General features: G+C 42.5%; 1 protein-coding gene across 1 annotated transcript in view; it reads left to right on the top strand.

Moving 5' to 3' along the window:
* Positions 1-1,571: 1,571 nt before the first annotated feature.
* LOC129869600 (BMP/retinoic acid-inducible neural-specific protein 3-like) overlaps positions 1,572-17,650 on the top strand; it is a 66,891-nt gene continuing 50,812 nt past the window's right edge. Inside the window, exons 1-2 of the mRNA XM_055944144.1 lie at positions 1,572-2,207; positions 2,666-2,982. Coding sequence (XP_055800119.1) covers positions 2,720-2,982 — 263 coding nt within the window. The 5' untranslated portion in view covers positions 1,572-2,207; positions 2,666-2,719. The remainder of the gene's footprint in view (positions 2,208-2,665; positions 2,983-17,650) is intronic.

A 17,650-nucleotide genomic window follows, 5' to 3' on the forward strand; every position in this document is an offset into this window, starting at 1 on the left:
CAAATTCTTTTGGGAGGGGCAGAAAAGTTTTCAACCAGCGATTGAATTGTGAGAATGCTGTAGAGCTCATCACTCCTCCTAACTGAGAGGGGGCCAGAGACAATTACTCGATGCCGACAACTTTCTAGCTGATTTAAACGCTGAAGCTATGTTGCGCTTGTTGACCTGACTGTTTCATCCTAACATCGTTGGTGCCGACGTGGAGAACAATATCCCTATACTCTCTACACTCGCCAGTTTTAGCTTTAGCCAGCACCATCTTCAGATTAGCCTTAACGTCGGCAGCCCTGCCCCCTGGTAAACAGTGTATGATCGCTTGGATGATTTGTTTTAAGTGTAATACTGCGGGTAATGGAGGCGCCAATGACTAGGGTTTTCAATTTGTCGAGCTAATTGTGAGAGGCTTCGGTGTCTCAGGCCCCGTAACGGGAAGAGACCAGAGAAGGTACAGCCTCTGACTCCGACCCGTTGCTTAATGGGGAGAACCGGTTGAAAGTTTCTGTCGGCCGAATGAGCAACACTGGTTGATCATTCCTACAGCATTTCCTTCCAGAATCCATGAGAAAATTGTCCGACTGTGCGAGGGGATTTATACTACTATCTGCACTTATTCGTGGCACAGACGCTGTTTCCTCCTTGCCTACACTTAAATTACCCTTGCCTAACGATTGCGTCTGAAGCTGGGCTTGCAGCACAGCTATCCTCACCATAAGACGATCGTTCTCCTGTATATTATGAGTACAGCGACTGCAATTAGAAGGCATAATGTTAATGTTACTACTTCGCATTGGTTGGTGGAGGTCCTGACGAACCATGTCCAGATAAAGTGTCTGGGGTGAAAAAGTTAAATGAAAAAAGTTGAGCGAGGGAAAAAATATATATATAAAAAACGGTAATTAAAAAGTAAAGTTGACAGGTAGCAAAGTAAGGTTAGCAACAAACTGCACAGCAGCACATAAACAAGTCTACAAGTTGTGACCGGAAATGAAGCCTGTCTCACAAGTCACCACAGATCACAAGACCGTCTTGGAAGCCCTCACTACTGTATGCACTCACTACTGTAAACCGCTCTGTATAAGCACGTCTGTTAAATGAATAAATATCCAAAATATATATATATATGTTTGTAATTTTTTGTCTTTTGCATGGAGCATATAACTTTATTGGCCCAAGCCAAATTTATGTTTTGTTATGTAATTTTTTTGTCCAGCAAGGTATTTTCCTCCCTTCAACTTGGATCTGAAACTACACATCTTTTGTAAAATTAACCAATGGTGTCTTTCAAGCTTTCAAGGGCTGAGACAACATTACAATCAGCATAGCCCAATAACCTACAACAAATATTTAGCCGAAATAAGATGTGTAGCCTATAGTCAGATGTTGTGCCTCTCAAATATTTATATTCTACAAATGGCCCCTGATTTATTCTGACAGAAGTGAAGAGCCTATTCTCTAGGTAATCTCTTGACCATCCGTTCTATTATACAGCCAGACCTAAACCCTGCCTCTCTTATCTCCATTCAGCCAATGGGGAGTGGGGTGGGCTCGGTTTGGGAATAAATTTGACATTTTAACCGTGCTCGAGAGCAAACCAGCGAATATCACTCTGATACATGCCACCACACTGACTGGAGTACAAGAGAGCATCGCACTCGAGTGCGCAGTGCTCCAAGTGCGTCTCAGTTAGAAAAGAGGATCATTTGGCTTTTTTGACGTTGGGGGGAAAGCAACCACCTATTTCTGCATTGTTTTTTCTTCTGAGGAACATCTTAAACAACTTATTTTCCCTCGGAAAAAAACTACAGAAAATTCACCTGGAAGGTGGCAATTATTTTTCCTCCAGCTGAATGAGCAGCGCGCCCTTGTTCGTCTCTGTCCGGTGCGCTGTTGCCTTCTCCTTCCTTTGGATTTTACATAATCGAGTGTAGCCTAACAACTGGACGTATGATGCGATAAGAGGGAGCTCCAGCCATTTAGGTGGATGTCGCTCAGTCACTATTTTTTTTACTTCCCATGGCCGTGATTTATAGCGTATGATCGTCTGACCCGGTAAACGGAGGTTTATCTAGTTGGGTCTCCATCCCATGCGAGTTCTCTAATGCATTGGGCTGATCACAACTTTACGGTCCACTCAGAAGATCCACTGGGGCGAAATTGTAACAATAACTTCACCGATAAGCTTAGTACCACACCGTTAGCAGAATCAGGTAAAATGGCTTTCTACTAATGTTCTACCACGAATGTGTAAAAATACAATCGCCTATCAATTGTAGACAATTTGACACCTGTGTTTAAAATACTATTTACATTATCATATTAATTTGGTTGTTTATTGATTAGAAAACTCATACATAATTTACAATACACACTACATTATAGTATTTCAATCGCATAGTGTTAATTCGGTAGATAATCTTTTTTTGGAAAAGACTTATTGAAAAATAGTCAGGTTGCCTAGCTAATGGAAGGTCAAGAAATGACAAGCTCCTAGTACCTACAGTATTTCACTGATGACACAAGCACAGTATCTCTCACACACACACACACACACACACACACACTGTGGTGACATGTTAGCCTCTGGTTATTACTCTCATTACAAAACTCACAGACTCATCCCCTTCTAACATCTAACCATCCTGTCTGTCTCCCTCCTATCGTTCAGGACAAGGGGAGAGAAGTTTGGGGAGAATGAGGATTCGTCGGGTGCGGGGGAAGCATGAGCGGCCGGCGTATCACTGTTAGACGGGTGGCTCTGATGGTTCTATGGGAGTGTACAGCTCTAAGCCTCCTACAGTGCTGGGTGGTAGGGGCGGCAGCCAGCAGGGCCGGGGCAGGAGCGTCTGCAGGGGGCTCCAGCGACGCCACGGGGCCCTTCGCCTGGCTCCTGTCTGACAAAGGGCCCTTTCATCACTCCCAGGAGTTTTCTGACTTTACGGAGCGCTACCAGCAAGGATTCACAACCAAGTACAAGATATACAGGTGAGTCTGTCTGCATGGCTTAAGTAAAGATGGCTGCAGGGTTTAGCGAGACTGTTGAGATCTTCGAAAGTTTGTTGAGTAGCAAGGTCCAGAGTAAGATCAACACTATGGTTTAGGTATACCTGTACAGGTGACATTGATACAGTTGGGATTGCCAGTGTGTGTGTGTTACGAAGCAGAGGGGTTTAGCCTTACAGCTGGCATTTCTAGTTCCAAAAGAACAGGAAGGATGAGGCAGTTTGCAAAGTCTGGCAGAGTGGCCGCATATATCGCAGCTCACAACCAGTGTTCTTCATCAATAACATATACTGCACTGACTGCTGGCAAGGTCAGGTGGATGAATACTGGGGTTGTTTGCTGTAGTGAGTGCTGTCTTTGTCACCTGTCCATACCTATCATGTTTATTGTGATTTTTCCATATTCGGGCAAGGCGTGTGTGTGATTTTGCATGTGTTTGTCCCTGGTGTGTTTGTGTGTGATGTTGTCAGGCATGGGATTGCTGGAACAGCATAGTGGATAATACCAGCTAAAGGGTCCTGATTGACACACAGTGGCGTTTGGCTGCCGGCTGAGGTGACACGGCCAGGCACAGATGGGGAATGTAACGCTGCTCTCTCTCATCCAGTGCTCCAATGACCTGTTCAGTCAGGACCAGGGAAAGGGAGTCAAGAGGACTGTGAAAGTGTTAGCTCTCTCCCTCTTTCTCTCTCTCTCTGTGCCTTACTCCCCCCTGCTGGTGACTCTCAGCACAGACCTACACCTACTGACTCTGGAAGAGAAAGGGCAATAGTATCTTAGAATTTCAACACCTCAGTCAATGTCATCCCTTATTAAGGACTGTGATATGTAAGATAAGCTCTCCCTTCTCCTGTGCAAGCGATAGTTATTTTGAGCTGTTATGTTGTGCCATAAAAATACATGTTAGAATTTTCAAACTCGTTTTCATTGGCAACGCATGTAAAGCATTTTTATCAAAAGCAATCACTTTTCATGTGAAAACACAGAATCCTACTCATCACACATGCTTAATTACGTCACTTTTGTTTTGAGCTGACTTCGCTGTCGGCCAGAGCGAGGCACCTGGCTCACGCCCGGGAGGCAGCCTGGATCCAAAATGAGTGCGATCACTTTTCATCCGGTTTAAACTCCTCCCACCGGGGTAACCCTTGCCAGATAAACAAACCCCCTCAATAGCTTTGCCATTCAACTGCATTAGAGCAGAATTCTGGATTGACAGTGGAATCAACCAATCAAATTTTGACTTGCAAAAAATTGTCAGTGTATGGGATGATTTGTTTATTTTACTGAGTGACTGCTGTCTTTCTATCAGCCGTGCTATATAGGCCTATGTTTTATAAAAAGTGCGCTCTCCTACATGGAGTGTGCAGGTATTACGATTGCTGTCTTTTCAGGACCACGAGACTAGCTGTCACATCCTTTGACGTGTCACTGACTTTTGTCGCTATTGGTGATAGTGATGGTGTGGGCTACCATAAATTGGGTGCGCAGTGTGGCTGTTGCGGGTCGCATTATTCTGTGCCAGTACTGTTATGTCTCTATGCAAGTTGCAGCCTTGTTTGATTAATTCACAATGTCATCAAAAGCATTGCTTCTTCTGCATTAGAGCTATATATAATGTTGGGTGCATATAGTGATGTTATGACTCTGTAATTTGTCTCGATTTTTGAGTTTGATACAATGTTTTGGAATATTTTTTTTTTCTCTCTCAGAAGGCCTAGGTCCAATAGCCACGGTTCGCCACCGACAAAAACATGTTTGTTCTGGAGAGGCGTCTTGATCAAAACCTACAAGATTAAATCATACGATAGTGCCGTTCAATGGCTGGTAACTATGCCACTGGTTTATTTTCAGAGCCATCCTAAGGCAACAGACAGTTCTCATTGCCTGTAGAATAGTCCTCCAAGAGGGAAATGATTTTCAGTCTCCTAAAAATCACACAACATAGCCACACAGAATATAAACTGCTTCAAATGGTTAATATATAGACTCAGCATAACCTCTCCTCCCCCAGCCAAAGGTTGAGTGATGCCTCAGGACAGTCACAGTAGCGTGTCGCTGTAGCTCGGGGAGTCATGACGAGGAGCTCATAGAGCACAGGTCTTATGGTTCCTGACAAGTGTGTGATGGGGGAGTTATATGGGGCAGAGGTCCATGGTGTCACCTCTGCCATAGCGACTGTGTGTGTGTGTGTGTGTGTGTGTGTGTAGCAGAGGTGCATGGTAACGTCTGTTCCAGAGCCTATGCTGTGTGTCGGTGGTGACAGAACTCTCAGGGGCAGCCGAGTGAAGCTGTAAGGAGTGTTGATGGCAGTCTGGTACTGTGTGTGCTTATGTGCACAGTCTTGTGTGTGTGTGAATAAGCTATACCGATGTAGGATCTTCATTTGATCACTCTTTTGTTGAGAAATGCGAACTTGTAGTGTGTTCAAGGTTTAAAAATGCCTCTAAAGTTTGTAATTTCCACTTTAAAATGTCAGACTTGATTTGCCCTAACAAAACATTTATCAACCCTACAAAAAAAATCTATTAATTAGAATCCACATAAGCTTCTGGATTATTTTCCACCTGTAGCAAACTGGCTCATTAAGTATTCAGACCCACATTTTATTACGTTACAGCCTTATTCTCAAATGGATGAAATCGTTTTTTCTTCCTCATCAATCTACACACAATACCCCACAATGACAAAGCAAAAACAGGTTTTTCAAAATGTTTACAAATTTAGAAAGAAAAAAACCCACACCCTTTTGAGCTCAGGTGACAAATTTTTCCATTGATCATCCATGAGATATTATACAGCTTAATTGGAGTCCACCTATGGTAAATTCAATTGATTGGACATGATTTGGAAAGGCACACTCCTGTCGATATAAGGTCCCATAGTTGACAGTGCATGTCAGAGCAAAAACCAAGCCATGAGGTCGAAGGAATTGTCTGTAGCGCTCCAAGACAGGATTATGTCGAGGCACAGATCTGGGGAAGGGTACCAAAACATTTCTGCAGCATTGAATGTCCCCAAGAACACAGTGGTGCCCATCATTCTTAAATGGAAGTTTGGAGCCACCAAGACTCTTCCTAGAGCTGGCCACCCGGCCAAACTGAGTAATCAGGGGAGAAGGGCATTGGTCAGGGAGATGACTGAGCGCCAGAGTTCCTCTGTGGACATGGGAGAACCTTCCAGAAGGACAACCTTCTCTGCAGCACTCCACCAAACAGCACTTTAAGGTAAAGTGGCCAGACGGAAGCCAGTCCTCTGTAAAAGGCACATGACAGCCCACTTGGAGTTTGCCAAAAGGCACCTAAAGGACTCTCAGACCAGGATTCTCTGGTCTGATGAAACCAAGATTGAACTATTTGGCCTGAATGCCAAGCGCCACATCTGGAGGAAACCTGGCACGATCCCTACAGTGAAGCATGGTGGTGGCAGCATCATGCTGCGGGGATGTTTTTCAGCAGCAGGAGACTAGTCAGGATAGGGAAAGGAACGGAGAAAAATGCAGAGGTCCTTGATAAAATCTGCTCTAGAGTGCTCAGGACCTCAGACTGGGGTGAAGGTTCACCTTCCAACAGAATGATGGCTCTAAGCACACAGCCAAGACAATGCAGGAGTGGCTTGAACCTGATCAAACATCTCTGGAGACCTGAAAATAGCTGTGCAGCGACGCTCCCCATCCAACCTAACAGAGCTTGAGAGGGTCTTCAGAGAAAAATGGGAGAAACTCCCCAAATACAGGTGTGCCAAGCTTGTAGCGTCATACCCATGAAGACTCGGTTGAATCACTGCCTAAGGTATTTCAACAAAGTACTGAGTAATATATATTTTTTTATGTAAATGTGGTATAATTTCATTATGGGGTATTGTGTGTAGCTTGAGGGATGTAACGTACCAAAATGTGGAAAAGGTCAAGGGGTCTGAATACTTTCCGAAAACACTATGTGTGAGATATTCCAGGCACTGCTACAGTAATGTGTCCTTGCGCAGAGTGTGAGATCCTGACTCGTCTGCTTTGTTGTGACAATAGAGACACAATGAGGATCAACAGTGAACATGGTGTGTAGCTCTACCCCGCTCTGCCAACCACCATAGATTATAAACCAGGCCAATATGATGGCTGTTTACAGTGAAGGTGATTAGAGAGGCCAGGTACTAAATGCGCATATGTTAGGCTCCCTCCATTATGTGACAGTAGCCTCATTTTGTGGCCCAGGCTAAAGTCTTATGGCTGGGATCGGGACTAGGGAGAGGGTAATACCGTAATGACCCTGTTGTGTGATGAAAATAAGCTCCTCATCCTAGAGATCTAGCGATAAGCTACAGTGACTATTACATGCAATTCTGTCCTAAATCCATGATGCTGAATCCATATCACATTGTTTACGTAAATCATTCTCTGTTTGAGTGTTTGATCCTTTTTGGTGGTGTTGGTGGCATATTCACTATTGGGATCATTATTCAGAGAGGATCATAGCTGTTCTCCATTCCAATACTCCATCTCACTTTTGTCTCTTTTCTCTTGCTTGCAGTCTCTTGCTCTCTATCACACAAATTAAGCAGCTCAATTAGGAAAGTTGATCTGTGCTCCTTTGAATGTGAAGCTGGCGTAGGGGCTGTTTAATTCGACGTCATGTATGGTGACTTTGAAGTTGTTGCAATCAAAAGGATATTTCTTCCTGGGTCTAAAAATTCTAAACTATTCCTCTGTTGCTGATGGGGCGTGCACATTGAACATACAGAGGGATCAATGTCATATTAGATTAATCCCTGAGAGAGAACGCACAATGTAAGTCTTCAACTTGTAAAAACCACAGCAGGAGCTGTAAGCTGTGCACTGTTAAAACATTTTTTTAAATTAAGTCAATGGCAGCACAGGAGTGCCAAACATTTACCGTAAAATGACATTTGAAAATCTTAATTACAGACATTTACGAGTGACAAACTGTTAATTAACATTCTCTGCTTTAGCAGGGAAATTACAGTAAACATTTGTATTTATTTAAAGTGTGTTAAGATGACTGAAACATAGTAGAAATGTTCCAAATAGCCAATTTTAGGGGTACATTACTGTATATTTACAGTTTAACAGTAATGCCATAACTTTTTTTATTGTTTTTATAGATTTACTGTTAATGTACCCTTAAAATTGGCTATTTGGAACATTTCTATGTTTGTTATCTTAACAGTAATTTCTGATTTAAAGTATGTGTTAAGCTGTAAATCCACTTGACAATTTTGTAAAAATACGTAAATAGTCACATTTTGGGGTAAATCTGTATATTTACGGTATTAGTCATTTTATAAGATTGCTTTATCAAAATATACATTTTCAATCAAATTAGGGGTTTCAGAAGTAAATTAAGTACATTTATAAATGCAGTAGTTTAATCAGATGACTTATTGTAATTTTTGCCTGCCATAGCAGTAAATCTGTTAATGTCTGTAATTTCAAGATTTTCACATGGCATTTCAATCTGACATTTTTCTGTAATTTTACGGTTAATGTTTTTTTATGCATATTTACAATATTGCCCTGTAATTTTAGGGGCCATATCTATAAAATTACAGGACAATATTGTAACTGTCAAAAGCATGGCACTACAGGGTGCCAAAAATTAACAGTAAAATTACAGATTCAAATGACGTGTGAGAATCTTAAAATTAGACATTTACATGAAGAGTAAGAATGACAGAAATGGTTAATTAACATATGGCCTGCTTTGGCAGGCTAAAATTACAGTAAAACAAGTAATTTGATGAAATTACCATATTTACAATGTGTTTTTATAATATTGGCTAGTTAATTTAAATCTGAAACCCCCTACTTTAACTGAAAATGTATGTGTTAGGATTCAAGTTAATGTACAGGATCAGATCTTTCGAACATTTCCAGTTAGATTATGGGCCTCAAATTATTATAAAATAAGCAGATGTAATTATCCAGTAGAAATTGTTGATTTAAAATATTGTAATTTAAAACAAATAATTAATAAACAAGTATTCATATGCGTCTAGCTCCGATATAAAACGCATCGTTAACAGTAGGCCAAGGGCCTCTGATATTGGGAAAGCAACTTGCTGTGCATGATTCTTCAAATATGTGTTAGTGATGGGCTGGAGAAATCCTGCACAGAAGCTCTCTAGGAATAGAGTTGGCGAACCCTGGGGTAGGCTATAACTTACAATAGTTTAATGCAGTGGATAGGGAATAAAATGCAATGGAAGCAAATTCATAGACTCCTTTTATAGGAGCATAACATGTGGAGAGTCACCTCATGCATGCTCCTTCCCTCCACTTCAAAGCCAGCAAAAGGATATCCCCTCATGATGAACATCTCTGGAGCACCTAATGAAAGCATATTTATAACACCATTAGCAATTTATCCAAAACTGATTTTTTTTGGGGGGGGGGGGGGGCTTGAAAAAGTACACATTACAAGTACATTTCAAAACTTACCCAACCACTTTGTTTTATTTGTAGATATTATCAGTTGAAAAGCTTATGGATGTTCACCCCCCTAACAATTGTTTAAGATGGTTTGTGTTTTTATTATTTGATTCTCCATTTAGGACACCTGGGGGTATCAGAAACAAGTGTGGATTTTTGTTGTTGATGAAACTTGAATTTGACCTCACTGCTATCATCTCAATAAACAAACTTCCGCTTCACACAAAGTAGCCACGTTAGCAAGCTAGTTTAGATAACTACCAGGGATGAATAAACTATTATTATTCACTTCTGTGACATTCAGAATGCAAACAGCGCTGCTCTGGAAACAGAACCAAAAAACTTCAGGGGTCATTTTCTCTAAACAGCTGATCAGGGATATCTCCGGTGTAATTAGATCAGCTCTGAAAAAGATCTGTTGTGAAAAGGAGGTTGAAATGATAACATTGTTTTGTAGTGTATTGTTATATACTCAAATCTCAAAACCTAAAATCTTCAAGAAATGGATAGGGTCCATGAAGCAAGGCAGGCCTCGCAGCACAGCCCATCAAGTATTTTAGCAGTACCTCCACTTTTCTTGGTCCTGTAGAATTCAATGAGCTTGGCCAGATGACTGTCCAGGCCTTCATAGAACGACTTCTTGAGGTCCACAGACACCAGTGTTGTGAACTACGGAGCAACCTGTTTGAGCGAGCATAAAAACAGACAATTTCCTTAATGAGTCCTTACGCAATTCCGTGTCCTGTCTCCTCACCTTCACAAAATGCAATTAAGAAGGTCTGAAGGGAGGCCTATTGAGGTATTCACAAGTTATTTAATGGCAGCAAATATCAGATTTCACTTTGAACAGTCCTGGCAAACTGTATTTAATCTATTCAGGCTCATCTTCCAAAATCTATTTTTTTAATGAAAATGTACTCCCAAAGCTGCATTGACAGTTACACAGTCTTGCATAGGTGTAATGTATGTGATTACAAATAAGACACATAGCAAACATCTATGTGTTGATAGGCCTGATTTGCAAATTCGACACGTGCTATAAAACCTAGACTAACGGGCTTGCTAACTGATGTTAGCTAACCCTAACTAGAAAGACACTGCATGGCCAAAAGTATATGTGGATACCTCTTCAAATGAGTGGATTTGGCTATTTCAGAAAGAGCCGAACCTGTTGCTGACAGGTGTAGAACATTGAGCACACAACCATGCAATCTCCATAGAAAAACATTGACAGTAGAATGGCCCGTACTGAAGAGTTCAGTGACTTTCAACGTGGCACCGTCATAGGATGCCAACATTCCAACAAGTCAGGTTGTCAAATTACTGCTCTGCTAGAGCTGTCCCGGACAACAGAAGTGCTATTATTGAAGTGGAGATGTCTAGGAGCAACAACTGCTTAGCCGTGAAGTGGTAAGCCACACGAGCTCACAGAATGAGATGCCTGAGTTCTGAAGCGCGTAGCGCGTAACAATTGTCTGTCCTCGACAACAACACTCACTACTGAGTTCCAAACTGCCTCTGGAACCAACGTCAGCACAATAACTGTTTGTGGGAAGCTTCATGAAATGGGTTTCCATGGCCGAGCAGCCACACACAAGCCTAAGATCACCATGCGCAATGCCAAGCGTCGACTGGAATTGTTTAAAGCTTACGGTCTATGGAGTGATGAATCATGCTTCACTATATGGCAGTCCAATGGATGAATCTGGGTTTGGCGGATGCCAGGAAACGCTACCTGCCCAATGCATCGTGCCAACTGTAAAGTTTGGAGGAGGAATAATGGTCTGGGGCTGTTTTTCATGGTTCGTGCTAGGCCTCTTAGTTCCAGGCCCTTTCCTGTTTCAGCATGAAAATGCTCTCTTGCACAAAGCGAGGTCCATACAGAAATGGTTTGTCAATCGGTGTGGAAGAACTTGACTGGCCTGCACAGAGCCCTAACCTCAACAATTGGAACACCGACTGTGAGCTAGGCATAATTGCCCAACACCAGTGCCCGACCTCCCTACTAGTCATGTGCTTGTGGCTGAATGGAATCAAGATCCCGCAGCAATGTTCCAACATCTAGTGGAAAGACTTCCCAGAAGAGTGGAGGCTGTTATAGTAGCAAAGGGGAACCAACTTGAAATTAATTGGCCATGCTTTTGGAATGAGATATTTGACATTCATACTTTGATGTCCAACATTTTGGCCATGTAGTGTACATGGTAGCCTCAATGTTTTTCTGACTTATTCTTTTTAAACAATTTGAGGAAAATAATTGGAAAAATGCCATTATAGAAACCAATGTTAGCTTACTTTCTTAACCGAATGTAAAACTAGCCAAAGTTAGATTGAACGAGCTAGTTATCAGACTTTGGTAGCTAGCCAAACTTTAAATGGAGGTACATATTAGATTCGTAGAACACCAACTTGCTTCCCAAACCCCCCCACCCACATATAGCAAGATGGCGCTGACAGAGATGGTCGCTTCGATTCAGATCCTTAGAAAACTATGCAGTTATGTTTTTTTCTTTTAAATGTATCATTTACATTGTTACCCCAGAAAATCTCAAGTGTTACTGCATACAGCCGGGAAGAATTATTGGATATAAAAGCGATGTCAACTTACCATCATTACGACCAGGAATACATCTTTCCCGAAGCGGCTCCTTTGTTCGGACCTCCACCCTGGACATGCGATCTTATCCCAAACGGCCGACCCAAAACAAGGTGGGTAGACGGAGTGGCCTACTAGTCAGACTGAGAAGGCAAGCACACTTTACACCGCTTCTGAGCATATTACTCGCCAATGTCCAATCTCTAGATAACAAGGTGGATGAAATTAGGGCATGAGTTGCCTTCCAGGGAGACAGAGAGTAACCTACTCTTTCACAGAAACATGGCTCACTCGGGATATGGTGTCAGTCGGTACAGCCACCCGGTTTCTTCACGCATCGGGCCGACAGAAACAAACAACTCTCTGGTAAGAAGGGCAGGGGTGTATGCCTTATGATTAACAACGCATGGTGTAATCACAACAACATACAGGAACTCAAGTCCTTTTGTTCACCCAACCTAGAATTCCTTACAATCAAATGCCAACCGCATTATCTACCAAGAGAATTCTCTTTGATTATAATCACAGCCGTGTAGAGTCGCAATTCAACGGCTCAAACACGAGACGTATGTGGCAGAGTCTACAGTCAATCAAGGATTACAAAAAGAAAACCAGCCCTGTTGCGGACACCGACGTCTTGCTCCCAGTCAAATTAAACAACTTCTTTGCTCGCTTTGAGGACAATATAGTGCCACTGACACGGCTCGCTACCAAAGCCTGTGGGCTCTCCTTCTACGTGGCCAATGTGAGAAACATTTAAACGTGTTAACCCTCGCAAGACTGCCGGCTCAGACGGCATCCCTAGCTGCGTCCTCAGAACATGTGCAGACCAGCTGGCTGGGGAGTTTACAGACATATTCAACCTATCCCAGTCTGTTGTCCCCAAATGCTTCAAGATGGCCACCATTGTTCCTGTTCCGAAGAAAGCTAAGGTAACTGAACTAAATGACTATCACCCCATTGCACTCACTTCTGTCATCATGAACTGCTTTGAGAGACTAGTCAAGGATCATATCACCTCCACCCTACCTGATACCCTAGACCCACTCCAATTTGCTTACCGCCCTGGGTCTCGACCTAGCCCTGTGCAACTGGGTCCTGGACTTTCTGACGGGCCGCCCCCAGGTGGTGAAGGTAGGAAACAACATCTCCACCCCGCTGATCCTCAACACTAGGGCCCCACAAGGGTGCGTTTTCAGCCCTCTCCTGTACTCCCTGTTCACTCATGACTGCGTGGCCATGCACCCTTCCAACTCAATCATCAAGTTTGCAGACGACACTACAGTGGTAGGCCTGATTACCAACAATGACGAGACAGCCTACAGGGAGGAGAGGAGGGCCCTCGGAGTTTAGTGACAGGAAAATAACCTCTCACTCAACGACAACAAAGGAGATGATCGTGGACTTCAGGAAGCAGCAGAGGGAGCACCCCCATCCACATCGACGGGACAGTAGTGGTGAAGGCACAACAGCGCCTCTTCAAACTCAGGAGGCTGAAGAAATTTGACTTGTCGTCTAAAACACTCACAACCTTTTAAAGATGCCCATTCGAGAGCATCCTGTCGGGCTGTATCACCGCCTGGTACGGCAATTGCACCACCCTCAACCGCAAGGCTCTCCAGAGGGTAGTGTGGTCTGCAGAACGCATCACCGGGGGCAAACGACCTGCCCTTCAGGAAACCCACAGGGAGGCCAAAAAGATCATCAAGGACAACAACCACCCGAGCCACTGCCTGTTCACCCTGCAGTTATCCAGAAGGTGAGAGGTCAGTACAGGTGCATCAAAGCTGGGACCGAGAGAAACTATTTTTCAATCTCAAGTCCATCAGACTGTTAAACAGCCATCACTAACATAGAGAGGCTGCTGCCAACATACAGACTCAAATCTCTGGCCACTTAAATAAATTGACTTAATAAAAGGTATCACTAGTCACTTTAAATAACATCACTTTAATAATGTTTACATATCCTACATTACTCATCTCATGTGTATATACTGTATTCTACACCATCTACTGCATCTTGCCTATGCCGCAAGCCATCGCTCATCCATATATTTATATGTACATATTCATCCCTTTACATCTGTGTGTAGAAGGTAGTTGTGAATTTGTTAGATTACTTGTTAGATTTTACTGCATAGTCGGAACTAGAAGCACAAGCATTTCACTACACTCACATTACCAAGTGTATGTGACAAATAAAATTGGATTTGAAATAAAAACTAATCAACAACCTTAAGTAAACTAGCTAAATATCATTAATGTTTAAGAATAAGATGCTCACTCTTTGATTCACTCCTGTTTCAAAATCCTCTAGTGAAATGCAGGTGCAGCCAAAACGTGCTGCGGATCCATCTTCTCCCTGTTAGAGAAATGCACAAATCAGAGATTTTAGTGTGGTAAGGTGGTACCATGAGAATAACATCAATAGGTGTGATTGCTAACCGTTGTTCTGTTTCTCTGATAGAGTTCAAAGGCAAGCTCCCGTGCTCTCTTAAAAGTGTACACACACATCTAACCTCACACAAGGGAATGAATGGTCAAAAACATATCTCTGACTACACACACCCAGTGCTCCAGGCAAATGATTAACTTTAACCCACTTTGATCAAAGAAAATATTTTGTTATAGGCCCCGCCCTACAAAAGGTAAAAGGCAGGAACTATGTCATTTTCTCTACTGCAAAATCGGACAGAGATTTTTTTGTCAGACAGACAGCAATTTCTGATACACCATTATATATTCTGAACAACAGGCTTGTTCTAGTTTCAGGAACTGATTAAAATTATCAAAGCTAATTGTCATTAGGCTGTAGATTTTCAACACCACCAAAAGTGGAAGGTGTGCTTTCATTACTAACACCTGCTCCTTCCATGACACAGACTGACTAGGTGAAAGCTATGATCCCTTATTGATGTCACCTGTTAGATCCACTTCAATCAGTGAAGATGAAGTGGAGGACATGGTTAAAGAAAGATTTTCAAGCCTTGAGACAATTGAGACATGGATTGTGTGCCATTCAGAGGGTGAATGGGCAAGACAAAATATTTAAGTGACTTTGGAGGAGGTATGGTAGTAGGTGCCAGGCGCATCTGTTTGAGTGTGTCAAGAACTTCAACACTGCTGGGTTTTTCACACTCAACAGTTTCCTGTGTGCATCAAGGTCTACCACCCAAAGGACATCCAGCCGACACCAGGCCAGTGGTCAAAAACGGGTCATTGATGAGAGGACAAAGGAGGCTGACAAGAATTGTGCAGAGAAACTGACTGGCTATAGTTAGTCAACTGACAGTCCAATACAACATTGGTGCCCAAAGACCCGTAAATAATGCACAACTCGTTGTACCTTGACACAAATGGGGTATGGCAGCTGACGACCTTACATAGTTACACTCCTTTCAGCAAGAAAGTGTGGTTCCAGTGGGCTAAGGAATGAAAACAGTGGAGAATTGGAAAAACGTCTGAATCCTGGTTTGTGCTTTGTTTAGGCTTGTGATGGTGTGGGTTGTGTTTTCATGGCACACATTGGTCCCCTTGACCAAGGTGGACCAACATTTTAATGCCACATAAAATCTGAATATCATCAGTTGCATCCCTTCATGGAAGCAGTGTATGCATCTGCAAATAGATTTTTCCAGCAGGATAATGCCCTATGCCACAAGGTTGGAATGGTTCCACAAACATGACAGTGAATTCAGCTTACTGCAGTGGCCTGCCCAGTCACCAGATATCAATCCAATTGAGCAGCTGTGGGATGAGATGGAACGAACTACTTCCAGCCAACTTGACACTACTGTGGGAAGCATTGGAGTCAACATGGGCCAGCATCCCTGTGGACCACTTTCGACACCTTGTAGAGTCCATGCCCCGATAAATCGAGGCTATTCTGAGAGCAAAAGGGGTGTATATCAATATTAGGAAGATGTTCCTAATGTTTTGTACACTCAGTGAATAGTAATTCAGTTTTTGCAGACCATGATGCATGCCCAGAGTAAAAATAAATATATATTTATTTTACCCCCTTGTTCATTGGTTAACTGTGTAAAATGGCTGGAAATATGTTCTTTGCTCTAGCTCCTTGCTTTAACTAATGTTGAAAATCACAATTGAGTATTTTATCTGAAAATCCACATGCTGGTGTGAGAGTCAAACACCCTACACATGGTGCCAATAGGGTAACCCCACTTGGGAATGGTAACGTGGCTTTGACCACATCAGCCTCCTCAAAGGTCCAGCTGTGCTTTCCAATTGCCTCACTGCTGCCATCCAAATTCTGACACCAACGTAGCAAACTGCAATGCAGAAAAGGGAACCTGGGTCACTGCGATGAAAAGCAAACACCGTACGCATTTCGCCAGTAGGGTAAACCCACTTGTGAATGGTAACGAGGCTCATATTAGAGAGGACCACTATATTGCTCCCTCCAAATGGGAATGCACGATTCCGTGCTTCAACCACATCGGCCTCTTTAAATGTCTGGCTGTGCGTTCCAATGGCCTCACGGCCGCCATACCAATTCTGGCACCAGAGTAGCGAATGGCGGGGCAGGGAACCTGGGTCACTGGCATGAAAGGAAAACTCCCTATGTTAACAGGGTTAACCCACTTGGTGGGAATTGTAACGTCACTATAATACATTTGCAAATAGCCTATTTAAAGGGATAGTTCACTCAAATTACAAAATTATATTTAGGCTTTAATTACCCTGTAAAGTATGACCTCAATCCATGCTTTGGTTTAGCTTCCCTGGCACTGTTTCCAAATGCTAATATTTTTTGCATTTGTATCACAAATCTCATTCAAGTCATGGGACCGATATGAGCGTATTTCGTGCATCATGTCCAAATTATCAGAAAGTATCAATTGAGTGTAAAGCTCAACAAAGTAACTTAGATGATTTGAACAAAATGCGCAAAAATGCTATTATCGGTCCCATAACTTGAATGGGATTTGTGCCACCAATGCTCTAGCGTTAGCATTTTGGAAACCTTTCCAGGGAAACTCAACCAAAGAATGGATTGCTGTCACCCCTTTTCCATATACTGCTAACAGGGTAAGAAATTCCAAAATTACATATTGGTTTTGGGTGAACAAGAAATGCTTACCTTATATTAGAATTTGTGGCGCAAGTCAATGGTACGTCCAGTACCAGTCAAAAGTTTGGACACACCTACTCATTCCAGGATTTTTATTTTATACTATTTTCTACATTGTAGAATAATCTTGAAAACATCACAACTATGAAATAACACACATGGAATCATGTAGTAACCAAAAAAAGTGTTAAACAAATCAAAATATATTTGAGATTATTCAAAGTAGCCACCCTTTGCCTTGATGACAGCTTCATGAGGTAGTCACCTGGAATGTATTTAAATTAACAGGTGTGCCTTCTTAAAAGTTAATTAATGGAATCGCTTTCCTTCTTCTTAATGCATTTGAGCCAATCAGTTGTGTTGTGACAAGGTAGGGGTGGTATACAGAAGATAGCCCTATTTGGTAAAAGACCAAGTCCCTATTATGGCAAGAACAGCTCAAATAAGCAAAGAGACACGACAGTCCATTACTTTAATGACCCTAACTTTAATGACACAACCCTAACCCTTGC

Source organism: Salvelinus fontinalis, chromosome 14, assembly GCF_029448725.1.
Source record: "Salvelinus fontinalis isolate EN_2023a chromosome 14, ASM2944872v1, whole genome shotgun sequence".
Classification (NCBI taxonomy): Eukaryota; Metazoa; Chordata; class Actinopteri; order Salmoniformes; family Salmonidae; genus Salvelinus; species Salvelinus fontinalis.